Below are 26,597 nucleotides of genomic sequence, written 5' to 3' on the forward strand. Positions count from 1 at the left end.
CAGACCAATTATACAGCTGCATTGTTCTAGGACCAATCAGACTGCTGCATTCTGAATCCTATTGTTCTAGGACCAATCCGACTGCTGCATTTTGGATCCTATTCAACTCGATACATAACAATACAGCAGTGGGCTTGAAGCGTCCTTGGTTGACCATTGAGCCAGTCACTGTCTCACTGCCCAACACACCTCGCAGGGTTGTTGTGAGGATAAAAAGCACACAGGGTGGGGAGACTCATATATGCCCACCTTGGAGGAAAGAGGGGATACAAATACAGTATAACAATAAATAAAACAGAAATGAAATGAATTACAAGGGCTAGAACGGGAATAATCCAACAGCTGCTAGAGGGCCCTGCCTGTTGGCTACCAGACCGTTGGCCATGTTAGCTGATTTTTAGAGTCAGATGGGAGCCCCGGGGGTCATCTAGTACAACCCCCTGCAGCGCAGGAATCACAGCTAAAGAATCCCTGTTAGATGGACATCCAACTTCTGCTTAGAAACCTCCAAGGAAGGAGAGGCCACTGTTATAAGAAAAAACTGCTCCCTTTCTCTTATGAGCCCGTACAGAGTCCTTAAGTGGGTTCCCTATCGGTAGGAGAAAATAACAGAGGCAAACCAGAGAATATTGAGAAGCAAAGCAGCTAGTAAGCTTGATCTTTATTAAACTGTTGCAACAGGGTCCTCACACACCACACGCAGGAGGGAGGAGAGAATACTGAACAATGGTGTGTAAGCCCTTATATAAACTTTTGAAATTGCCCACCCTGTAGGCCAAGACCACCTGCCAAAACATCATACATACATCACAGAATGAGGCAGTCTCCAGCAGAAATCCTGACTCACAGGATACCTGATAACGGTCACTGATTGCATTACCAGGGCAGCCTGGCTATTCTTTTGTGATGGTTAATACTTTGGGTTCCTGACTCCAGGTCACAGGCTCACTCTATTCATACACAAATACGCCCTTAAGACAGGATTCAGGTACTAAAGACAATGGGGAGGTTTTCCTATTCCCTTCCTCCTTGCAGAAAAATATTTGAGGTCAATTTGGGAGAGTCAAAATGGCTTCAGGATTGCTCTCATGTACTATTTCAGACACATGGTTTATATACTTATGTATGGGTTTGTCTTGTACATTTATGAACATTTACCCGTATTTTTCGCTCTATAAGACGCACCAGACCACAAGATGCACCTAGTTTTTGGAGGAGGAAAACAAGAAAAAAAATATTCTGAATCTCAGAAGCCAGAACAGCAAGAGGGATCGCTGCGCAGTGAAAGCAGCAATCCCTCTTGCTGTTCTGGCTTCTGGGATAGCTGCGCAGCCTGCATTCGCTCCATAAGATGCACACACATTTCCCCTTATTTTTAGGAGGGAAAAAGTGAGTCTTACAGAGCAAAAAATACGGTAATTTGTATTTGAGGGATGTGGGTGGTGCTGTGGGTTAAACCACAGAGCCTAGGACCTGCTGATTAGAAGGTCGGCAGTTTAAATCCCCGCGACGGGGTGAGCTCCCATTGCTCCTGCCAACCTAGCAGTTCAAAAGCACGACAAAGTGCAAGTAGATAAATAGGTACCACTCCGGCGGGAAGGTAAATGTCGTTTCCATGCGCTGCTCTGGTTCACCAGAAGCGGCTTAGTCATGCTGGCCACATGACCCGGAAGCTGTACGCTGGCTCCCTTGGCCAATAAAGCGAGATGAGCGCTGCAACCCCAGAGCCGGCCACGACTGGACCTAATGGTCAGGGGTCCCTTTACCTTTACTAATTTATATTTGAGACCCTAGAATTCTTATAACATTAACAAGGCAAATCTACACACATTTGCCTGGATGGATACCACATCAATCTAAGATGGAGACGTATAGGCTGGGGGGGGGGGGGCGGGGGTGTTGTGTATGGTACGTTTGGTGGATGCTGGAAGCTGGATAGACAGAAGACTGTTTTGCTCTGAGCTGGAGACAGAGCTTTGGCTTGAAGCATCCCTGGAAACCCAATGGGGAAGCAAGATCGATGGGAGGGTTAATGCTGTGAAACCCTCCATCCTCATACATATGTGTAAACAAAGCATAATAGCCTAAAGACACCACAGCCTTCATTCCAAGGAAATGGAACCCTGGGTAAGCTCAGATACTCCTGGAGTCTCTTTCCACCCAGAGATGTTCACAACAGCCCTTTTTCACCGTCCCACGCCACTTCCCCATGTGAAGAAGAGAAGATGCTTCATCAGTTCTCTCAAAATGCATCTTACCTGCAGGAACCAGGCTATTGGGACTGCTTAAAGGTAAAGGGACCCCCTGACCATTAGGTCCAGTCGCAGATGACTCTGGGGTTGCAGCGCTCATCTCGCTTTATCGGCTGAGGGAGCCGGCGTACAGCTTCTGGGTCATGTGGCCAGCATGACTAAGCCGCTTCTGGCAAACCAGAGCAGTGCACAGAAACGCCGTTTACCTTCCCGCTGCAGTGGTACCTATTTATCTACTTGCACTTCGACGTGCTTTCGAACTGCTAGGTTGGCAGGAGCAACAGGAGCTCACCCTGTCGCGGGGATTCAAACTGCCGACCTTCTAATCAGCAAGTCCTAGGCTCTCTGGTTTAGACCACAGCGCCACCCACGTCCCTCTATTGGGACTCCTTAGCCAACGCAAATAATAAAGAGAGAGGTCTTTGCCAACGTCTTCCATCCTGTTCACACTGGAAAGCAGGACTGAAAAGGGTCTTCTTTTCTGTGGGAGGTGGGGGCAATAGAAAAGCTCAACTTGCTGTCCCTTCAGCACTTAACAGCCCCTGCTGAAAACACAGGGTTGTACCCAATGCTGCCTGCAGGGACTTTAGCAGGTGCTTTCTGTCTCCTCTGAGCCTGAGTCCACATCACAATGCAGCCAGTCATGCACTGGGTGGGTGTTGCCAGGGGATGGCTGAGGTTTATATAAATCAGACCCTTTCCCTGTTTCCCCAGTCTGTTCCTGAGGCCTCAGTAAAGCCATTAAGCCTCGGGTCTTGCTTGAACCCAAATTGACTTCACTTTCAATCTTGTGGCTGTGTCTAAATGCAGGCAAGTTGGAGGGGATATTCCCAGTCTAGCATAGGGGATTATCAAGTACAGAATCCTGTGGAAGAAATACTGTGCAGCTGGTATGGGTCAGCTTTTCACAACTGGTGGTTTATGACATGTACATCCTGCCTTTCTCTCAAGGTAAGGTCCATATTTCTCCTCCCTGTCTTCTCACAAGAATCTGGTGAGGCCAGCTAGGCTGAAAGTGAGTCACTAGCCCGAGGTCACCCAGGGAGTCTCCAGGCTGAGTGGGGCTTTTCACCTTGCTTTCCCAGGTCCAAGTGTACTATGACACACTGTCTCTCCTAGAATCTTGGCACGGTGGCCGTCCATTCCATGTCACCAAGGGCTGTTGCCCAGCAACAAAGTGTGTGGCCGTTTGAATGGAGGTTCTGGCATCAGCGCATGGAGCCTTGCAGAGGTTTGCTGTAGTGACCCTTGCTTACTTGAGTTATAACATGGCATCTGAAAAACTCCTGGCAGTAAGTGAATTGCTGTAAACAAAAACTGCTCCCTTTCCCTTATGGGGTACACAAGAGCCCTTATAGAGTCCTTTGCAGGCTCTCCATTGGTAGGTGCAAAGCAGCCAGTCATGCCTTAGGTGGGTGTCGCCAGGGGCTGGCTAAAGAGTTTAGAAATCAGATCCTTTCCCCCTTTCTGTTCCTGGGGCCACAATAAAACCGTTAAGCTGAATCACTGCCTTGGGTCTTGCTAGAACCTGCATATACATGTTTACAAAGCTATTGTACTACCAACCTTACTGTATGCTTGTGAAACATGGACCACTTACAAACACCATCTCCAACTTCTCGAAAGATTCCATCAACGGTGTCGCCAAAAAATCTTACACGTCACTTGGGAAGACAGGCGAACTAATGCCAGTGTACTGGATGAAGCAAAGATCACCAGTGTTAAAGCAATGATTCTTCAACATCAACTTCGTTGGAATGGTCATGTTGTGCGGATGCCTGATGATCGTCTTCCAAAGCAACTGCTCTATTCCGAACTTAAAAATGGAAAGCGTAATACTGATGGTCAACAAAAGAGGTTTAAAGACTGTCTCAAGGCAAATCTAAAAAAATGTAGTATAAACACCGACAACTGGGAAACACTGGCCTGCGAGTGCTCCAGTTGGAGAACAGCCTTTGCAAAAGGTGTCATGGGCTTTGAAGATGCTCAAACTCAGAACGCAAGGGAGAAACGTGCTAAGAGGATCAACTTCCACCCGGGAACCAATGTCCCCACTGTGGAAGGTCATGTAGGTCCAGAATTGGCCTCCCCAGTCACTTACAGACTCATTGTTAAAACCGTGTTTATGGAAGACAATCTTACTTGGCTATTTGTGATCGCCAAAGACGAAGAAGAATACTTCAGGTACCACCAAGTTTGGCAAAGAGCTATCAAAGGTCAAAGAAAGTGTTGACCTTTGCAATTTTTGAGAAGAGAAGAATGAATGCCGTTTCCATTTAATGCGAACCTACGTTATCTGCGTTTCCCAGATCAACACTGAAATATACTCGGAGTCGAGAGTAGATTTCATGCTCTTTATTCAGCTCAAAGTGGGAGGAGGAATGAAAGTTCCCCCACAGTATCTGCTTTATATACATTATTTACACAATGGGCTGCACGTGATTGGCTAATTCCAGAATTCTCCTGTAGGGCAATCAGGTTGTGGATTCACTTCCATCTGGAGCTGGATTGGGTGGCTCCTGCAGACCAGTCATACTGCTGCATTGTTCTAGGACCAATCAGACTGCTGCATTCTGAATCCTATTGTTCTAGGACCAATCAGACTGCTGCGTTCTGAATCCTATTGTTCTAGGACCAATCAGACTGCTGCATTCTGAATCCTATTGTTCTAGGACCAATCAGACTGCTGCATTTTGGATCCTATTCAACTCAGTACATAACAAACACACAAACAGAAATTTGCTTTTAGGTGCTTCCTTGTCCCCATTTTGCAAAAAGGTTCTCCATCCCACGCCCCTCCCAGTGTAAATATTAGCATCTTTAGAAATCTGCTTAAAAAAATGTGACATCCCTGCCTGGGGGCCTGATCCATTCCTCACATTCTGACATTCCTGTTTCTTTTCTCTCTATTCTCATGGATGGAGAATTGATTTAAACGAACACAAAATCTCAGAAATCAGCCTGGAAGAAGGGGAGGATCTTCCTCCAAGGTAATGCTGTGCTAACCCCCCCCCCCCATTATCAATCACTTTCAGAAGCCCCCTGGTCCATTTCTATGGTGCTGCTGCTTGGGTTCTTTGAAGGACGGGAGGCAATGGAAGCTGCTTGGGACTTCCAGAGAATTGAGGGACCACAACTGGGGGTTTGAGAAGGCAGCCATTTCCTTTCTGACACAAGCAGCCCTGTTTCAGTTCTACTATTCAGTGGGCCATGAATGCTGTAAATAACAGTTCGAAAGCATGTCAAAGTGCAAGTAGATAAATAGGTACCACTCTGGTGGGAAGGTAAACGGTGTCAGTGGCATAGCGTGGGTTGTCAGCACCCGGGGCAAGGCAAGTAATTTGCGCCCTCTAACCCGTGGATTTGCGCCCCCTAACCCCCAGATGTTGCGCCCGGTGCGGCCGGCCCCCCTGCACCCCCACGCTACGCCACTGAACGGTGTTTCCGTTCGCTGCTCTGGTTTGCCAAAAGCGGCTTAGTCATGCTGGCCACATGACCCGGAAGCCGTACGCTGGCTCCCTCGGCCAGTGAAGCGAGATGAGTGCTGCAACCCCAGAGTCTGTCACAACTGGACCTAAAGGTCAGGGGTCCCTTTACCTTTACCTATTAACATACTGGTAAGTGTACTTTTTATATTCCCTTCCACTCTCCCTAGTAAAATAACATGTCTTTGGGGAAACCTGATAGTGAATGCTGATTCCTGTCCTGCCCCCCCCCCCCCCGCGCTTACTGGCAAATAAAGTGCATCCCTAGTGGGTGGGGTACACACTCGTAGGTACTATGTTGTGGACCCCAGGACTAGGTCAGACAAAATGTGCTTGGGAGGAGTCGCAAGGTTGGAAGGAGCAGAGACCGAGCAACGGGAGCTCACCCCATTGTGGGGATTTGGACCACCAACCTTCTGATTGGCAAGTCCTAGGCTACAGCCTCAAATATTTCCCTGCAAGGAGGAAGGAAATGCAGGGGTGGGGGTGGGGGTGGGGAATCCAGTTGGTCTTTGGATTGTAGGGGCTTACACCTCCCTTTTCAAATACAGTCTGGCAAGTTATCTGTTAAGCTGAGCACACTATCAATATGCTTCAGGATTGCTCTCCTGTACTATTTCAGACATGTGGCTTATATACTTATGTATGTGTTTGCCTAAACGCCCTCTGCCCAGTATATCTGAAGGAGTGCCTCCACCCCCATCATCTAGCCTGGACACTGAGATCCAGCACCGAGGGTCTTTTGGTGCTTCCCTCCCTGCGAGAAGTGAGGCTACAGGGAACCAGGCAGAGGGCCTTCTCGGTAGTGGCGCCTGCCCTGTGGAATGCCATCCCATCAGATGTCAAGGAAATAAACAACTACCTGACTTTTAGAAGACATCTGAAGGCAACCCTGTATCGGGACGTTTTTAATGTTTGATGTTTCATTGTGTTTTTAATATTCTGTTGGGAGCTGCCCAGAGTGGCTGGGGAATAAACAATGGGCAGGGTATAAACAATAACTATGATGATGATGATGAACATTTAATTTATACTTGAGACAATGAACATTTAATTTATACTTGAGACCTTAGAATTCTTTTAACACCACCCTCTTCTGAGGGAGTCGGTTCAGCTCTGACCTTCAGATAGTTCTCCCTAAGGTTGAGTCAGAATCTCCTTTTTTGTACAGTGGTACCTCAGGTTAAGAACTTAATTCGTTCTGGAGGTCCATTCTTAACCTGAAACTGTTCTTAATCTGAAGCACCACTTTAGCTAATGGGGCCTCCCGCTGCCACCTTGCCACCACCGCATGATTTCTGTTCTCATCCTAAAGCAAAGTTCTTAACCCAAGGTACTATTTCTGGGTTAGCGGACTCTGTAACCTGAAGCGTCTGTAACCTGAAGCGTCTGTGACCCGAGGTACCACTGTAGTTTGAATCCGTTGGTTTGGGCCCCACCCAAACGAGCTTGCTACATCTTCTGCGGGACCGCCCTTGGAAGCGTCAATGCAAAGGTTTTCCTCGCAGGGCACGTTTTCCTGGTTTGGAAATGTAAACTGCAAACATTCTCCTAGAGAAGGCGAATCTCGGTCTTGCAGGGCACGTTTTCCTGACTTGCTGCTTGCATTGGTTCGTCTGCATGAGCTCTCTCTCTCTCTCTCTCTTACTCAGCCAAAGGGAACAAGAGCCAAGATCTGAAGTTACTTGCCTGCGACAGACAAGATCAGACCAGTCCCGCTCCAGAGGCGGAGTCTGACGCCCCAGAAAAAATCTCTCCTCCTCCTCCTCCTCTTCTCTAACCTTGCTGACGAGGCTGGGGCATCAGAGACTTGCTGTGTCACGGAAAGGAAAGGGACCACTGCGATGCTGCGCTAGGAGACGGAAAGCACCAGCTCCGCTCTCTTTCCCACCCCCCTCCTGCAAAATCCACCTTTTCGCCCGCCTGCAGACTCCTTACCTCCCCAACCTTGAAAGTTCGGACGTCTTAGAGGTACGTGAGCCCTTGCAAAAATGCCCTTCCTCTCCCAACTTTACCCCATTAAAAAATTAGAATGTGCAAGTTCGTTTCTAGAAACATAAATAAATCATTGATAGACGAGTCGACGGAGCCCGGATCAAATGATCCTGGTTTATGAATGAATGTATTGAGTTGACGTTGCTTTTGATGGATGATTTGTTCGGGATCATCTGCTCCAAAAAGGCAGACGTTTCCCAAAGTTTGGGGGCAGAGATCTTTCATCTTTTTATCAAGGTAATAATAATAATAATAATAATAATAATAATAATAATAATAATAATATACCCCACCTTTTCACCCAGTGGCACTCAAGGCAGCTTACAGATACAAACAAGAATGACTAAACACATAGATAAAACAACTAACATTAAAGGCATGGGTAGCAGTGGCGTAGCGTGGGGGGTGCAGGGGGGGCCGGCCACACCGGGCGCAACATCTGGGGTTAGGGCAAATCCACGGGTTAGGGGGCGCAAATTACTTGCCTTGCCCCGGGTGCTGACAACCCACGCTACACCACTGATGGGTAGGCATACTAAGGCCCCGGGGCTGGATCTGGCCCAATCGGCTTCTAAATTTGGCCCACGGACAGTCCAGGAATCAGTGTGTTTTTACATGAGTAGAATGTGTCCTTTTATTTAAAATGCATCTCTGGGTTATTTGTGGGGCATAGGAATTCGTTCATTCCCCCCCCCCCCGAAAAAAATATAGTCCGGCCCCTCACAAGGTCTGAGGGACAGTGGACCAGCCTCCTGCTGAAAAAGTTTGCTGACCCCTGATTAACAGAATTAAAACCTGAATGTGGGGAAATGACTCAAAGGGACAGCGGTGGTAGCAGTAACTACCAGAGTCATTGGAGAAGCACATCGGGCCAACCTTGCAAGGCAGCTGTGCAAAGAAGGGGGTTGTAAGAGGCTAGACGGAGCCCCCTCCCTCCACTTTGCTTCGTGACTGAGGGAGGGGGAAAGGTGTGCCTCAGAGACAATTTCTTAGGACCTTCTGAAGCTGCCTTATGCTGAGTCAGACCATGGGTCCCTCTAGCTCAGTCTACACTGACTGGCAGCAGCACTCCAGGGTTTCTGGCAGGAGTCTCTCCCAGCTGCACCTGGAGATAAATCTGGGGACCTTCTGCACAGCCAGATTCTTGAGAGATCCCTGCAGGATCTGATCAGATCGTTGGCAGCCAAACTCTGGCTTCTTCTCGTCAATTTTAATAAAACTAGGTTATAATAATAATAATAATAATAATAATAATAATAATAATAATAATTATTTAGTATTTATACCCCGCCCATCTGGCTGGGCTTCACCTGCCACTCTGGGCAGCTTCCAAAAAAAAAAAAATTAAAATACCGTAATACATCAAACATTAAAAGCTTCCCTAAACAGGGCTGCCTTCAGATGTCTTCTAAAAGTCTGGTAGTTGTTGTTCTCTCTGACATCTGGTGGGAGGGCATTCCACAGGGAGGGCGCCACTATCGAAAAGGCCCTCTGCCTGGTTCCCTGTAACTTGGCTTCTCGCAGTGAGGAAACCGCCAAAAGGCCCCCGGAGCTGGGCCTCAGCGTCCGGGCAGAACGATGGGGGTGGAGACGCTCCTTCAGGTATACTGGACCAAGGCTGTTTAGGGCTTTAAAGGTCAGCACCAACACTTTGAATTGTGCTCGGAAACGTACCTGTAAGCTCAAAGGGGCTAGTAAATGCATTTTGGATCACAACATGCAAGCTTATCTCCAACCCTATATAGCAGGGATCAGCAAACATTTTCAGCAGGGGGCCGGTCCACTGTCCCTCAGACCTTGTGGGGGGCCGGACTATATTTTTTTTGGGGGAAAGAACAAATTCCTATGCCCCACAAATAACTCAGAGATGCATTTTAAATAAAAGGACACGTTCTACTCATGTAAAAACACGCTGATTCCCGGACCGTCTGCGGGCCAGATTGAGAAGGTGATTGGGCTGGATCCGACCCCCGGGCCTTTGTTTGCCTACCCATGCTATATAGATTTGGTGGTGCTGACCGTCATCTGTCTGGTTCCCTTCAACAGATGCTGATTTTTAAATCCTTGAGATTGCAAATTGCTCATCCAGGGGGCTGGGTGTTAATTAAACACCCGCTTGCTAATTTGGTTGTTTTTGAAAATATTTGGCTTCTGTTACATTGGAACGAGTAAGCTGATAGACAGAGGGAGGTTCTTTCTATTTGATAATGAGCAGCAGCTTATAAAATCGCTAAGTTTCTCTAGCACACCCCAAAGCTAAGTCTCTTTACCCAATTCTGTCTCCTTAGCAAAATTAAAAGTCTGTTTACTTTGTCGCAAGCCCCATGGAGTCCAATAAAATATCCTTACAGTCTAATTATTGATTTATTTTAAAGGATCTCGCCCCTTTGCTCTTCATTTTTAAAATAGTTCCCAACAACTGCTTACAGATCTGTTAAAAAGCTCCTGATCAGCTGCTTACTTATCAGTTTTTTTAAAAAAATAAAAAGACTGTCCTCGCTTTTATGACCGAAAAAGAAATATCATCAAAGGAAAAAGGGAGGGGGAGGAGGAGGAAGTGAACAAACTCAGGCATTAACTCTTAGTTACATATTAGTGATAGCCAAACCTTCTCCCTTCAAAGAAGGTATATGGGCTTATTTCTTATTCTTTTTAAAATCCTTAAATGTCCCTGTTAAGTAAATTGGCTGAATAACTGGTCCCAAGGTCTCTCAAGGAGCTTGATGGCTGAATTGGCAGGGCTAGGGGAGTTTGAACCCAGGCGTTCCTAGTCTGAGGCCAGCCACTCTGAACTAGCATAAACAAAGCACCACTGTCGAGGTGTTGGTTGTGTCAGATTGATTTAAATTTGGTGGTATTTTTAAATATATATATTTTTCTGTATTTTTTATTAAATTTTCTGTTTTACATTTTGGAATATTCACTTAAGCAACTCTTAAAATATCAATGACTTCCCTTCTTCTCTTTCCATGGTTCATTTTGCATAACTTAAATCCCTGCATATTTCACATAAACTAAACAGTTCAGGACAGTCCTACCTTGGAAGTCGAATGGAATCCGTTCCGGAACTCCGTTTGACTTACAAAACATTTGGAAACCAAAGTGTGGCTTCTGATTGGCTGCAGGAAGCTCCTGCAGCCAATCAGAAGCCGCTGAAGCCCCATTGGACGTTCAGCTTCCAAAGAACGTCCGCAAACCCGAACACTCACTTCTGGGTTTATGGCATTTGGGAGCTAAAATGTCCGAGTACCAAGGCATTTGGGATCTAAGGTATGACTGTATACCATTATTACATCCATCAAAACTTATTTACACTGTTGAATTTATCTTTTTTAAAAAAAACAGTTTTAAATGCTTTATTGTTCATTTTCCATATAGATACAACACATAATTTTCTTCATTTCAGTCAGTCCAATAAGAATGTCTATGTTCACAAAAAATGCATAGAAATCCAATTATGCGTTTTCTACACAAACCTATGACTTCCCATTCTCTCCATATTTCTTTTATAATCAACATCTTACTTTAAACAAAAAAAATTTTTTTCCTTCCAGTAGCACCTTAGAGACCAACTAAGTTAGTTCTTGGTATGAGCTTTCATGTGCATGCACACTTCTTCAGATACACTGAAACAGAAGTTGCCAGATCCTTCTATATAGTGAGAAGGTGGGGAGGGGTATTACTCAGAAGGGTGGTGGGAATGGGTGATTGGCAGATAGCTGTGATGAGCCTGTTGACGACTCTTAACGACTGCAATAGGTCTTACAGGAAAAAGCAAGGGGTGAGAAGGTGAAAAATGGCTTTGTCATGTATAATGAGATAAGAATCCAATGTCTTTGTTCAGACCAGGTCTCTCCATGGTTTTAAGTTTGGTAATGAGTTGCAATTCAGCAGCTTCTCTTTCCAGTCTATTTCTGAAATTCCTTTGTAGTAATACAGCTACTTTGAGATCTTGTATAGAATGTCCTGGGAGATTGAAGTGTTCTCCTACTGGTTTCTCTGTCTTGTGATTCTTGATGTCCGATTTATGTCCGTTTATTCTTTGGCGTAAGGTTTGGCCTGTTTGTCCAATATAGAGAGCTGAAGGACACTGTTGGCATTTGATGGCATATACAATGTTAGACGATGAGCAATTAAATAGTCCCGAGATGGTATGTGTGATGTTGTTGGGGCCAGTAATGGTGTTGTCCGGGTGTATGTGGCAGCAAAGTTGGCATATGGGTTTATTGCAGGCTCTGGTGCCAGTGTCCATGTTACGTCTGGTTGTAGTATTATTGTGGGTTAGGAGTGTGCATGCACACGAAAGCTCATACCAAGAACTAACTTAGTTGGTCTTTAAGGTGCTACTGGAAGGAAAAAAAAATTTTTTGTTTTGACTATGGCAGACCAACACGGCTACCTATCTGTAGCTAAATCTTACTTTAATTTATCGTTACTATTTTGTAAAAATTCTCTTTTCTATTTTGATATCATTTTCTTTCATATACATTATTTACAGAAATCATTCAAAGGCAACTGCCGTGCTTAGATTACAACTACTTTTCAAATAAATCTTGAAATTAAGATAAATTCAACAGCTGAATCTATCTTAATGCTGCCATCGTTTTCAAGTGTACACAATTCCCTCCCCCCATATATTCAATAAACCTTTTCCCATCTTCTTTAAACATATGTTCTTCTTGTTCTCTTACTCTATATGTTAGGTCTGCAAGTTGCGCATATTCCCTTATATGTGTGTGTGTACTTTTAAGTACTTTTAAATATTTTTTTAAAGTTAGGCATGTTCATTAACATAATGGCTCTGTTCCGAGTAAGACTAACATTGGAAAACAGCCCATTGAAATGAATGGGTCTAAGTCAGGCATGTCTGTCACCTTGAAAAGACCTACTCTGACTAGGGCGACAACCCTAGTACATTTTAGCATAAGGTTACCAGATTTTTTTCAATGAATCGGGGGGGGGGGGCACGTTAAATAAATAAACAAATACTACACCTTCGGGATGTTGATGCTACAGCGATGGCGGTGCCAGAGGGGCGGCCACCGTCTTGACCTCAACCGCCATGTTTCCCCTTCCTCCGAGGCTTCTATCTCCTTTCTCCATGAGCCTGGGCAGCCCCCGAGTTGTTGGTTCTTTGGTGATGGTGGTGGGGAAGCGGTGTGCCGTGGGTCAGGCATGGAAGGTGGAGAAGGAGGGCCCAAAGTGGCGGCGGTGAGGTGGGGATCCCTCGGCTGGGAAGTGAGGCTTCACACTGCCTTTTGGAGCAGCCCCATCCCAACTCCTACTTGCGTGCAAGCAGGAAGGGGCGGGGATCCCTCAGCTGGGAAGGGAGGCTTCCCAGTTGCCTAACTGAGAGATCCCTGCCCCCTCCTGCTTGCACGCAAGCTCTGATAGGCAGCATGAAGCCTCCCTTCACAGCTGAGAGATTCCCGTCCCCTCCTGCTTGCACACAAGTAGGAGTTGGGAGGCTGCTCCAACAGGCAGCATGAAGCCTCCCTTCACAGCTTGGTTGCTGGGGTCAGTGAAGGTGGAGGCAGCCCGGAAGCTGCATCTTAGAGCCCCTGCACCACCATCATATGGGGACTTCTGAGCAGCTCCTGAAGGCAACCTGAGCTGACTGCTCTGGGCTGCTGAGACTGCTGCTGTTGCATTTTCCGGGGACATTAGATGGAATCCGGGGACATTCCAGGGATGGAATTTGTCCGGGGACTTATTCACAAATCCGGGGACTGTCCCCGGGAAACAGGGACGTCTGGTAGCCTTATTTTTAGCAAGCTCTCTCCTCCAGGATGGAGACCCTCCCAGAGCCTCTTCTGGTCCGGATCTTCGCATCCCTCCCTGCGGTCGAACTGGTCTTAGTGTGTCGCCTCGTCTGCTCCCAGTGGAAAAACCTGATTGATGGAGCTGCCCTCTGGTTGTTGAAATGCCAGCAGGAAGGTTTCGCTGGGGAAGATGCAGAAGAGGAAAGCGTCGACAGCTGGCAGACGCTCTACTTCCTGAACAAGAGGAAGCGGAATTTAATCAAGAACCCGGACGGCGAAGGCAAGTGGCTAGAGAACATTCTGGAAAAATAATAGGAGTTGGCAGTAGAGTGGCCGTCTCCACACACCCACTGTGTGTGGCTTTTGGCACCCTCACACCAGGGTGCTTGCGATCTGGCAGGTGAAACTTTTTGCCCATCGCTGTGCTTTTAGGCTGGAAAAGCCTGCGCCTGTTGAATCTCTGTCTGACCCGTTCAAGGCATGCCGGAGCCGGTAAATCTACAGGATGAGAATAAAAATAATACCGTATTTTTCGCCCTATAGGACGCACTTTTTCCCCTCCAAAAATGAAGGGGAAATGTGTGTGCGTCCTATGGGGCGAATGCAGGCTTTCGCTGAAGCCTGGAGAGCGAGAGGTGTTGGTACGCACCGACACCTCTCGCTCTCCAGGCTCCAGGAAGCTATCCACAAGCCTTGCACGCCGGGGGGAGTTCCCCCAGGCGCGCAAGGCTTGCAGGCGGCAGCCTGCAGCGCGGAGCACGGGGCGCCCTCCGGAGGACGCCCCGTGCTTCGCGCAGGTGTCCGCAAGCCTTGCGCACCCGGGGGATCTTCCCCTGGGAGCGCAAGGCTTGCGGGCGGCCGCAGCCTGCCACCCGGCGCGTGGGGCGCCCTGAAGCAGAGCACCCCTCGCGCCGGGCAGACATCGGCCAGCCCCACAAGCTCAGGGGACAGCGGGGAGGTGCAGCACCGCCATCCCACTGTTCCCCGACCTGGTTTTTTTTGGGGGGGGAATAAAGAAAAAAAATTCCTTTATTTCACCCCCCAAAAAGTAGGTGTGTCCTATGGGACAGAGCGTCCTATGGGACGAAAAATATGGTACATTGTGAGTGTGTGTGGCTAATTTGTGGCCCTCCGGATAATACTGTATTTTTCGCTCTATAAGACGCACCTGACCATAAGACGCACCTAGTTTTTAGAGGAGGAAAACAAGAAAAGCCAGCAAGAGCAACAGACACGCTGGCTCGGCGCGGCTCCTTAAAGATAGAGTAGCTCTTGCTGGCTTTTCTGGGAGATGGGAGAAGGGACTGATGGGCTGCCCTCCATCCCTTCTCCCACCTCCCTAAAAGCCAGAGCAAGCTGCGCAGCTATTGCTAAAGCCAGCAGAGCAAGAGAGAGAGCTGCGCAGTGCCTCTTGGTCTTCTGGCTTCCCAGTGAAGCAGGATGAGGGATGGAAAGGAGCCCTTACGGAGCCCCTTCTGTCTCTCATCCTGCTTTGCTGGGAAGCCAGTGGCCCAGAAACGCTGCACAGCTCTCCCTCTTGCTGTGCTGGCTGCACAGCCTGCATTCATTCCATAACACACACACACATTTCCCCTTACTGTCTTATGGAGCGAAAAATACGGTACTTAAAAAAAAAAACCACAACAATTTTTATTTGATTTTACAAATATAAATTTATAACAATCCAAATGCGTATCCATATACAGTGGTACCTCGGTTTAAGAAGAGCCTTGTTTACGAACTATTTGGTATACGAACTTCACAAAATCGGAAGTAGTGTTCCGGTTAGTGAACTTTACCTCAGTCTATGAACGGAATCCGAACAGCGGAAGGGCACTGGCAGCGGGAGGCCTCATTAAGGAAAATGCACCTTAGTTTTGGTTTAAGAATGGACTTCTGGAATGGATTAATTTCGTAAACCGAGGTACCGCTGTATAGAGATTACTCTGGACCTCGAGACTTCTTCACCCCATCCCCTCCATGGGTCCTAACGTCGACATTTACAACTGCATATTATTCCATAATCTATATTTTGTATCCATCCATATTATAGACTACATTCACATTACAAGTGAAATTAAAATCCTGCGAATGTTTTCATCTGCTTGCAGTTGCCTCTTAAATAAGTATACATTTTACCCATTCCTTTATAAAGTTTTTCCCCCTCTTGGTTTCTGGATTTTCCAGTCAGCTTTGCCATTTTAGCGTATTCCATCAGCTTAGCTTGCCATTCTGGCCCTCCGGATATTACTGAAGTACGACTCCCATCAGGCATTGGTGACGTCAAGGCTAGATTACTACAATGTGCTCTTTGTGGGGCTTGCCTTGCACTTAATCCTGCAGTTAGTGCTGTGGCAGGGCTACGGGCAAGCCCTGTCAGCATAAAAACTCCTCCCATCAGAGCTGTGCCCTGGTTGCCAATTTGTTACCAGGCCAAGTTCAAGAAGTTGCTGCTGGTATAGAAAGCTCTCAACAGCCAGCTTGGGATCAGTTTACTTGCGAGATCACCTTACCAAATATATGCCCGTTTCCGTCTGTAGAATTGGCAACAACCCATTCTGCACTAGTAAGCAATCGATCCTATAGTGTGGCAGCATCTACCCTTTGGAACCCCCTGCCTTTTGAAATCAGGCACATACGTTTGCTGTACTCTCTTTAGTGCCCGCTTAAAACATTTTTTTCTTTAGCCAAGCCCGTTCAGACATGTAGAAGTTGCGTGTGTGTTTTATCGCTTAGCTCCCACTGACTTTTACCGCCTTCGGATTATTATTTTTAAAGCAGCTTTAAAACTTTAAAACCGATAATTTTAATGCTTTATTTTGTATTCTTGTAAACCGCCAGAAATCAAGCGCTATATCAATTTTGTTAAAATACATAAACAAAATCAACCCCAGGCAGCATGTTCAATGGTCAGGGATGATGGGAGTTGTAGTCCAACAATATCTGATTAGGCACAATTGTGTACAAAAAAGGGTGTGTTAGGCAAAAACTCACACTAACATGCCATTGAGCTTTCATAAGGACTAGTTTTCTTTTCCTTTTTCATAAAGTGATGTGTAGCTTTGGAGAAATGAACGATAAGACTGTGAAAATGAGAAACCGAGTGTAATGGGAATTGGGGTTGCTTGTGCGTAAATTCCAAACTGCTCCCAGCTGTTGGGGTAGCTAAACCTTTCCCTGATTTGACAGCCCTTACAAGGCGACTGTCTCAGTCACTGGCAGAATCCGTCAGTGGGCGTTCCCTGAACTTCTTCCAACATAAAAGCTGTTTGACGCCAAGTCTCCGCCTAGCCTCCCTGCGCGGAAGTCTCCTGCGCAGAGTGGGCGTGGCCAGCGGAGGTCCTGGGCTCTCCCCGCTGGACCCTGTGGAAGGGTCTTGGAGCCCTCTCTCCAAAGGCCTTCCCTCCTCCCCTTCTTTCCTGGTGTCACGCCGATTTCCTTCCCCAAGGGAAGTGTTCTCCCTCTCCCTGCTGGTCCCTTCTCCTGCATCGTTGGAGAGCCCTACCTCCACTCTGGGCTCCGATGTCAGTTCCCTGACACCGAGGAAACATCAAATTGATAGATTTTCCTCCAGGAAGAACAGTATTCTGTGTACATGCATGTGTGTGTGTATATATGTGTATTTAAGGAACTGCAGAAAGAGGGAGAAGGAAGTCAAGTTTTGAAATGTCAAAATGATTGTAAAATTAATGAAATTTATAAAATTCCTGAAATGTATGAACCTGAAAAGTATAAATATATATTTTTAATGTTGCTGATGTCATTCTGCCATCCCACAGAGGGTCTTGAACACTGGCAGGATGTGGAAAATGGAGGTGACGGCTGGGCAATTGAGGACCTGCCTGGAAATTTTGGGCAAGAATTCCCCAGCGAGGATGTCCATAAATACTTTGTCTCATCTTTTGAGTAAGTCAAAAGCCCTGTAAAGGTGGCCTGGTTTGAGCCAAGATGCCTCTGTGGAACATCTGAAATTTGGAGTTCTTTTTATACCTCTGAATGGGAGCAACAATGGGGAGGGTTAATGTCCGTCACCCCCTGTTTATGGGCTGCTTGGTGGCCTCTGAGGTCAGGATGTATGACCCTAGGGACCTCTGCAGCTCTTCTTGGGTTTTCTTATCCATCTGCAGTATGCCACTTTTAACAGGGACACAGGGGTGCTGTGGTCTAAACCACTGAGCCTCTTGGGCTTGCCAATTGGAAGGTTGGCAGTTTGAATCCCCATGACGGAGTGAGCTCCCGTTGCTCTGTCCCAGCTCCTACCAACCTAGTAGTCCGAAAGCACACCAGCGCAAGTAGATAAATAGGTACTGCTGCGGCGGGAAGGTCAACGGTGTTTCTGTGCACGCTGGTTTCCATCATGGTGTCCCGTTGCACCAGAAGCAGTTTAGTCCTGCTGGCCACAGGACCCAGAAAGCTGTGTGTGGACAAACGGCAGCTCCCTCGGCCTGAAAGCGAGATGAGCATTGCAACCCCATAGTCGCCTTTGACTGGACCTCCTCCTCCTCCTCCTCCTCCTCCTCTTCTTCTTCTTCTTCTTCTTCTTCCTCTTCTTCATTTATACCCGGCCCATCTAGCTGGGTTTCCCAGGCCACTCTAGGCAGCTCCCAACAGAAAAGCACAATAGAACATCAAACATAAAAACTTCCCTAAACTGGGCTGCCTTCAGATGTCTTCTAAAAGTCAGATAGTTGTTTATTTACTTGACATCTAATGGGAGGGCGTTCCACAGGGCGGGGGCCACTACCGAGAAGGCCCTCTGCCTGGTTCCCTGTAACCTCACTTTTTGCAGTGAGGGAACCGCCAGAAGGCTCTCGGAGCTGGATCTCAGTGTCTGGGCTGAACGATGGGAGTGGAGACGCTCCTTCAGGTATACAGGACCGACTTAACCATCCAGGGGTCCTTTACCTTTTACCTTTACCTTACAGTTCCCTGGATTGTTTGGGGGAGGGGGAAGTAATGTGCATGCAACCTAAGTGTTGTAGCGCAAAGTGCTGCAACTCAGGGTTCCAGTCACTCCATCCGATTCCTCTGCCCTCCCCCTTCTGGCTTCTGAACATGCTCAATTCTCGTTGGGCTGTTTTTGGCTCGTCCCTTTGGATACTCCTCCAACAGTATACATTTTTGTGGTTAGGTAACATCATTCTTGTGGACAGGTGGTGCTGTTTGGCCCTCATGTGAACCGGCACCCATGACCTGTTGGTGACACAGCAGCACAGATCCTCCAATGGGGGCTGTGTGATGACAACCTTACATTTTTATGTATAGAGAGAATTTAAAAAATGACAAACTGCTTAATCAAAGAGACTCCTCTAAACGACCTACATAAAAAAAATCTGTGGGTGGTACCATTTTTGGCTAAAATAGAAATGGCGCCAGTAACCTGAGCATCAGAAATAGAGGGAAGGATGAACTCCTCCCCATATTATGGGCTGTATTCAAGCCCATATTCACCATTTGATTGAGTGCAGATAGCAAATAGCTTGAGGCAGTTTCATACCCTCCAAGTATCCCTATTTTCCAGGATCAGTCCCAGATTTACAGAAGCCATCCCAGTTTCTGATTTGATCCCAGAATGTCCCGCTTTTCCTTAAAAAGGTAAAGGGACCCCTGGCCATTAGGTCCTGTTGTGACCGACTCTAGGGTTGCGGCGCTCATCTCACTTTATTGGTCGAGGGAGCCAGCATACAGCTTCCGGGTCATGTGGTCAGCATGACTAAGCTGCTTCTGGGTAACCAGAACCAGAAGTTTCCAGTGCATGGAAACGCCGTACCTTCCCACGGGAGTGGTACCTATTTATCTACTTGCACGTGACGTGCTTTTGAACTGCTAGGTTGGCAGGAACAGGGACCGAGCAACAGGAGCTCACCCCATCGCGGGGATTCGAACCGTCAACCTTCTGATCGGCAAGTCCTAGGCTCTGTGGTTTAACCCACAGCGCCACCCACTTTTCCTTAGGATGTCCCTATTTTCATCGGAGAAATGTTGGAGGGTAGGGAGTTATCCGACCCCCCAGCCATCTGACGATTTCCCTGTATAGGGAAGTTTTTTAGTGTTTAATGTTTTATTATGTTTTTATAGAAGTTGGAACCTGCCCAGAGTGGCTGGGGCAACCCAGTCAGATGGGCGGGGTATTGATAGTAAAATTATTATTATGGAATAGGATGTCCTTATTCCATCGGAGAAAAGTTGGAGGTTATGCAATTGCTGTCAAATGAGGAAGAGGAATTGCACCGAGAATGCTACTAGCAGCGAGTGGCCTGAGAGGGAGGATGTTTTATTATGTTTTTATATATGTTGGAAGCTGCCCCGAGTGGCAACCCAGCCAGGTGGGTGGGGTGTAAATAGTAAAATTCTTATTACAGTGGTACCTCGGGTTACAGACAATTCAGGTTACAGACACTTCAGGTTACAGACGCTTCAGGTTATAGACTCCACTAACCCAGAAATAGTACCTTGGGTTAAGAACTTTACTTCAGGATGAGAACAGAAATTGTGCTCCAGTGGCGCAGCGGCAGCAGGAGGCCCCATTAGCTAAAGTGGTACCTCAGGTTAAGAACAGTTTCAGGTTAAGAATGGACCTCCAGAATGAATTAAGTTCTTGACCAGAGGTACCACTGTATTATTATTGAATAGGACGCCCCTATTTTCATCAGAGACATGTTGGAGGGTATGCAGTATTATACATTCTTCTCGCGTGTTAACCTTTTTAAAATGTTACAGGTGGTGCTGTAAGTCGCAAGTCATTGATCTCCGCGCCGAAGGATACTGGGAGGAGCTTATGGACACCACCCAGCCTAAAATTGTGGTGAAAGACTGGTAAGAGTGGGGGGTGGGGTGGAGAGACTGTGGAACCTGTCGGAATCCGGCAGGGAAATTGGCAAATACGGCCAATGTAGAATTGAATCCTGCCTCCATCACTGCCCATCGGCTGATGCTACACCTGTGGGAATGTTGTAGATACTAAAAGAGGATCTCGAGACTCCCCCCCCATCCCCTCCATGGGTCTTTAACGTCAACATTTACAACTGCATATTATTCCATAATCTATATATTTTTTATCAATCCATATTATCCATAGTATTTGTTACATTGCAAGTGAAATTAAAATCCTGCTAATGTTTTCATCTGCTTGCAGTGGTCTCTTAAATAAATTATAATTTCCCCCCATTCCTTTATAAAGTTTTTTCCTCCTGGGTTCTGGGTTTTCCTGTCAGCTTTGCCATCTTAGCGTATTCAATCAGCTTAGTTTGCCGTTTTTCTCTTCTTTCCAACTCTGGGCTAATAACATCTGGGCAACTGTTGTTCCATACATAAAGAGTATTTTCTGCTCCTTGGGTATGTCAGTACCTGTAATTCCTAATAAAAACGCTTCTGGTTTATTAACAAAAGTTATTTTAAGCCTTTCCCCCCTGTTTCATTATATATCATCTCCCAGAAAGCTTTTATTACCTTACAAGTCCACCACATATGATAAAAGGTACCTTCTTTTTCTTTATATTCCCAGCAGATCTTTGTACTTGTCTTATACATTTTTGCTAACTTAGAAGGAGTCAAATACCACCGCTGAGATTAAAGTCTATATTAAGTCCTATATCTATTGCCCAGTGCGTCATAGACAGTCTCAAGCTGCGTTTGGCTCTTCTGCTGCCAGCTTCACATGACTGGCTCATGCTCAAGTTATATAGTCACAGATGTTGTGGTCTCATCCTGCAGGTATGCGGCCCGATGTGACGCTGGTTGCCTCTACAACTTGAAAGTGCAGCTCCTGTCTTCGACAGAGGAGGTGCTGGCTGAGTTTGTGAGCGACACCATTGCCGTCCCGCAAGGCAACGAGGGCGAATGGACCGAGGTGGGTGTGGACAGAGGGACGCATTGCCTTTTTCCAGCGTCGGCTTGGCTTGTGGACATTAGTAACTGATCTCGTATATAATAATAAATAATAATGCATTTTATTTATACCCCGCCCTCCCCGGCCAAAGCTGGGCTCAGGGCGGCTAACACCAATAAAATTACAATAAAAACATAATAGAAAAAATAAAATAAAGCAATTTAAAATACAGATTAAAATGCAATTTAAAATGCAGCCTCATTTTAAAAGTAGCCCATATATTGTGTACGTCTGTAAATCATAGCTGTCAACCGTCCCTTATTTGGCGGGAAACTCCCTTATCCCAGTGCCGTTTCCCGCTGCTGTCCTGGATTGATGATGTCCCTTAAATTCCCCGGGTTTCAAAGGAAGCAGCTCCTCTCCCTCCCTGCCTGTTGGCCAAGGAGAAGGGAGGCTCCAACTGTGTTGCTTGGCTGCGTTGCTCCCCCAATAAGGAGTCTAAGAATGACTGGGGGGTGGAGCTTGCATGCCTTGTGCCGATCAAATTGGCCGTGTTGCCTGGGGACTCGCCTTTGCTCAGCGCTTCCCAGCGGAGAGGTGCCGGTGGATTTCCTTGCTGCATCCCCTTTGCCGGGTTGCTGCGGTGTGGGAACCACCGCTTGAGGCTTTGTTTGGCTGCTGGTTGACTAAAATCCCTTATTTTGGCTGCTGGTCCCTTATTTTCAAATCTAAGTTGACAGCTATGCTGTAAATCTCAGGCCTGGAGCCTGAAAGTGGCCCTTCAGGCATCTCTGCCAGGCCACCAGGATAGGGCATGACCCCTCTCCAAGCTGCATCTCTCACCTGGAGCACACCTGGAGTGCTTTTGCCTGGCTGTGATGATTCCTCTTGCTTCCTTGAACTACATCTCCCATCTGCCTCAGCAAGTGTGGTCAGTGGCCAAGGGTGATGGGAGTTGTAGTCCAGCAACATCCGGAGGCCCAAAGCTTCCCCACACCTGATGCAGATCCTGCCTTGAGCAGGGAGGCAAATCATGCAACCTCCTTGGTACCCCATCCCCAAATACTCTGATTCTTCAGTTGGTTGGATCGGGGCTTCCCAAACATGGGTTTCTAGCTCTTTTTGGACTACACTCCCATCATCCCTAGCTAGTGGTCAGGGATGATGAGAATTGTAGTTCCAAACCAGCTGGAGACCCAAGTTTGGGAAACCCTGATGTAGATCGGGAGTGAGGAACCTTGGGCCCTCCAGATGTAGCGGGACTCCAACTTCCATCAGCCCCTGATGCATGATGGGAGTTGTAGTCCAGCAACATTTCGGAGAGCCAAGAGGACACCTGCGTGGGCCAGATTCTTTTTTTAAGAAATATTTTATTGATTTTCCATTTTCAAAACAAATATCCAAAATCAATACTAAACATTAATTTTTCACTCCCACCCCCATTGACTTCCCTCAGCTTCCATTTCTGGTTTATTACATCAAATGATACGTTCTGCTGTTTATATACAATACTATATTATCACAGTGTTATATTCCTTGTTTTATGTAAAAAAAATGGTAAATGTTTATTTAAATCCTGCCAATGATTCCATTTTTTGGGGAGGTGTTTCTGCAAATATATTGTAAAAGGCTCCCATTCTTTTTCAAAGTCCCTGTTGTTCTTTTCTCGCAGTTTGTCTGCTAAGTTTGCTAACTGTGTAGCTCATCGGTTTTTCTTGCCATTGTTCTTTAGATGGTACTTCTCCAGTCTTCCAGTTTTTTTTTTTTATATAAATATTTATTGGGGTTTTACAAAAAAAGTAGAGATTTACAGAATGAAAAAAAACCACATAAAAAAGATAAACAATGAAAAAAGAGAACACAAAAAATACAAAAATTCATACGAAAAACAAATAGTTAGAGAAGAAGTTAAAAAACAAATCCATTTTTTTTGATATCTTTAAATTCTGATGCTTGTTTCCTTGACCTCCTCACACCTCCCCCCTTTGTACTCCCATTTACATAATCAGTTCAGCAAATTCTTACCCTTTTTCATTTATCTTAACTTTATATCATAACATATTATAACTCAATATTTTCGTCCATTTATCAATACATTTTTTACATATTCTTATTAACTTTTGTTGCTAATTACCACTTATTGCCCATCCAAACATAATTTTAACATTCATTAATTTTACAGTATTTCTGAAGATAGTCTTTGAATTTCTTCCAGCAGTCTTCCAGTTTTGTGCTATTAGAATTCTTGCTGCTGTTGTAGCATACATGAATAATGTCCGTTTTCTCTCAGCAGCAGGTGCCTTCCAATTCTATGCTTCACATTTTTGGGGGGGTCAAATATTTCCCTCTAACCCTCTTGCCTTTTTCTCTTCCTCCTGCACCCAAGATCACCCACACTTTTGCCGACTACGGTCCCGGGGTCTGCTTCGTTCGCTTCGAACACGGCGGTCAGGACACGGTCTACTGGAAGGGCTGGTACGGTGCAAGGGTGACGCATAGCAGCGTAACTGTGGAGCCGTAGTGGTGGAATCGGGGAGCCATGGAGCCGCTTAGGAGCCTGCACATCATGCCATCCCTCAGCGAGGCCAGAGTGAACTTTGCATGGTTGTCCTCAGGGCTGGATGAAACCTGGCGCTAAATGCCCAACAGGACTTTGGGGCTTGCTGCGATCTATTTCTCTGGAATTTCCCTAAGCGAGAGAGAAAATAGAGTGCTTTCTTACGTTAAAAGTATTTCCCTGGGTCTTCCAGCAATGTAGAATAATATAATGCTGGCTTGTGTGTAAAAAAAAATATACGATAGCAGTAACCACTTCACCGATGATGTAAAACGTTTTAAAATACTGAGAGTTAATTAGACATCACCCCAGAACTGGCCCTACTAAACATATTCCAATACAACAATGTCCATTTACACCACAAAGAACTCATAACTCACCTACTTTCAGCAGCCAGAAACACCATAACCAGACACCGGAGAGACCTGTCAGGAGTAAGCATGGACCAATGGTACCAAATAGTATGGGAAACAGCCCTACTAGAAAAATTAACCAATAAACTGAAACTGGCACGGGGACAAACAGAAGAAGATGCCTTCACCCCAGTATGGCTCCCCTTTATCACATACACAGCCCAACAAGACAATGACAATAATCCACCAACAGCATACAAATCAATATGGCTAACCTGGTCCAAAACACCCACCCACCCCACTCACACACGAAAACAAAGATCACCACAGCCAATCACAAACAAACAACCACACCCTAGGCCAACCCCAACCTCTCTCATCACCGAAGAAACACAAATGAACAGCAGAGAATCTGCACGAGGAACGCTGACACCAAACCCTACATACATTAAGCAAAATAGAAACATCGCCACCCCACTCCCCCCCCATCTCCTCCCCCAATGTCTCAACAAATGAAACTGATTTGTAAAAATGTTACACGAAAAAAATACGAGAGACATTGCATGTACTTCTGTAAAACAAGAAAATCTTTAACTAAAAAAAATACAAAAAATAATAATCCTGAGAGTTAGGAACAGATCTGCCTTATACAGACAGTATTAGGGAAGGATGAAGCCATTGAAGTCTGGTCCATTCTCAAAAGAGATAGGATCGGGTCTGCCTGTCATATTTCCAGGTAGATTTTTTTAAAGGAGAAAACATTAAAAAACAAAACCCCAGCCTTATAAACTTGCCTTTATTTGAGGACAAGGCTATTAGTGGCTGCTGTCAGAGGCAGCGTGACAGTTTCTGTTCGGCTCAGGTCCTTTTTGTGGGCTCATGGTTGGCCATGGTGAGTACAAGATGCTGGGCTAGATACCTTCAGGGTAGCTAACATGATGCTCTCTGGATGTTTTTGGACTGCCGCTCCCACCAGCTAGAACCACCAAGGTTCAGGGATGAGAGGAGGTGGAGTCTTTCAACAGCTGGAGAGCTGCAGGTTCCCCGGTGCCTGCATTAAAAGAAGGCAGAGCTGTGATGGAGGGATCTGTGGGAAGTAAAGGCAAGTGATGGTCTAGTTCAGGATTTCCGACTGTTTTTGGACTACAACTCCCATCATCCCTGGCTAGCAGGACCTGGACAAATGTGATTCCGCTGAAAATCACTTTTTTTTGTTATGTTTTGTTTTGTTTTGAGCAGTGGTTCCCACTGAGAGCCAGCGTGGTGTAGTGGTTAAGAGCGGTAGACTCGTAATCTGGTGAACTGGGTTCGATTCCCCGCTCCTCCACGTGCAGCTGCTGGGTGACCTTGGGCTAGTCACACTTCTTTGAAGTCTCTCAGCCCCACTCACCTCACAGAGTGTTTGTTGAGGGGAGGAAGGGAAAGGAGAATGTTAGCTGCTTTGAGACTCCTTCGGGTAGTGATAAAGCGGGATATCAAATTCAAACTCCTCCTCTTCCTCCTCTTCCTCCTCCGCTTCCTCCTCCTCCTCCTCTTCTTCTTCTTCTTCCCAACCTTTTTTCGGCCATGCCCCACCTAAGCATTTTTAAAATCCTGACCCGCTGATCAGAAGGTCGGCGATTCGAATCCCCGGGACGGGGTGAGCTCCCGTTGCTCGGTCCCTGCTCCTGCCAACCTAGCAGTTCGAAAGCACATCAAAGTGCAAGTAGATAAATAGGTACCGCTCCAGCGGGAAGGTAAACGGCGTTTCCATGTGCTGCTCTGGTTCGCCAGAAGCGGCTTAGTCATGCTGGCCACATGACCCGGAAGCTGTACGCCGGCTCCCTCGGCCAATAAAGCGAGATGAGCGCCGCAACCCTAGAGTCAGCCATGACTGGACCTAATGGTCAGGGGTCCCTTTACCTTTACCTTTATCCAACTCTTCAGCCAAAACGGCTCCTAGAGGTGGCTTGCATACAGTCAACTAGAGCAGGACAGTTCCTACCTGCGGGCTTACGATATGAGAGACACGACATGAAAGGAAAAAGGGACAGGGAGGGAAGAGGGGAAGAAAAATCAAGCCAAGACACCAGTTCTTAAATGGTTGTAGTTATAAGGACCAGCTGGCACGGATGGAGCGGGTCCTTTAGCAAAGCTGATAGAGTGGGCTCCGCTTTCCATCTCTCCCACCAAGGCAGCCTGATGGACTGGTTGCTTCCAGGTGGCCGTCGAGGGAAAGGAAGATGGGCAGGGCTGGCCTATCACAGCTGAGCTGATGGAGCGAATCCTGCTTCCCATCATTTAAAATTATTGCTGAGTTTTATCTGGCCTGCAGCGTCTCCTCCATGTTTCAGTGCAAGGATGGGGGTGTGTGTGAGGTGGAATC

General features: G+C 46.6%; 1 protein-coding gene across 2 annotated transcripts; it reads left to right on the forward strand.

Moving 5' to 3' along the window:
- Positions 1 to 3,456: 3,456 nt before the first annotated feature.
- Positions 3,457 to 25,603, forward strand: LOC310769520 (F-box only protein 2-like). 2 transcript variants are annotated; one of them, XM_083628973.1, is made up of 7 exons: positions 3,457 to 3,544; positions 7,396 to 7,708; positions 13,521 to 13,774; positions 17,274 to 17,400; positions 20,215 to 20,310; positions 21,208 to 21,343; positions 23,709 to 25,603. In XM_083628973.1, exons 3-7 carry the CDS (start codon positions 13,522 to 13,524, stop codon positions 23,841 to 23,843), a joined length of 747 nt encoding a protein of 248 aa, XP_083485099.1. In that variant the 5' UTR covers positions 3,457 to 3,544; positions 7,396 to 7,708; position 13,521; the 3' UTR covers positions 23,844 to 25,603. The 2 variants fall into 2 exon arrangements, with proteins under 2 accessions (XP_083485099.1, XP_083485100.1); XM_083628974.1 differs by lacking the exon at positions 3,457 to 3,544 and adding an exon at positions 4,731 to 5,242.
- Positions 25,604 to 26,597: the final 994 nt, after the last annotated feature.

The sequence above is a fragment of the Podarcis filfolensis genome, assembly GCF_964270895.1.
Source record: "Podarcis filfolensis genome assembly, chromosome: 8".
Taxonomy (NCBI): Eukaryota; Metazoa; Chordata; class Lepidosauria; order Squamata; family Lacertidae; genus Podarcis; species Podarcis filfolensis.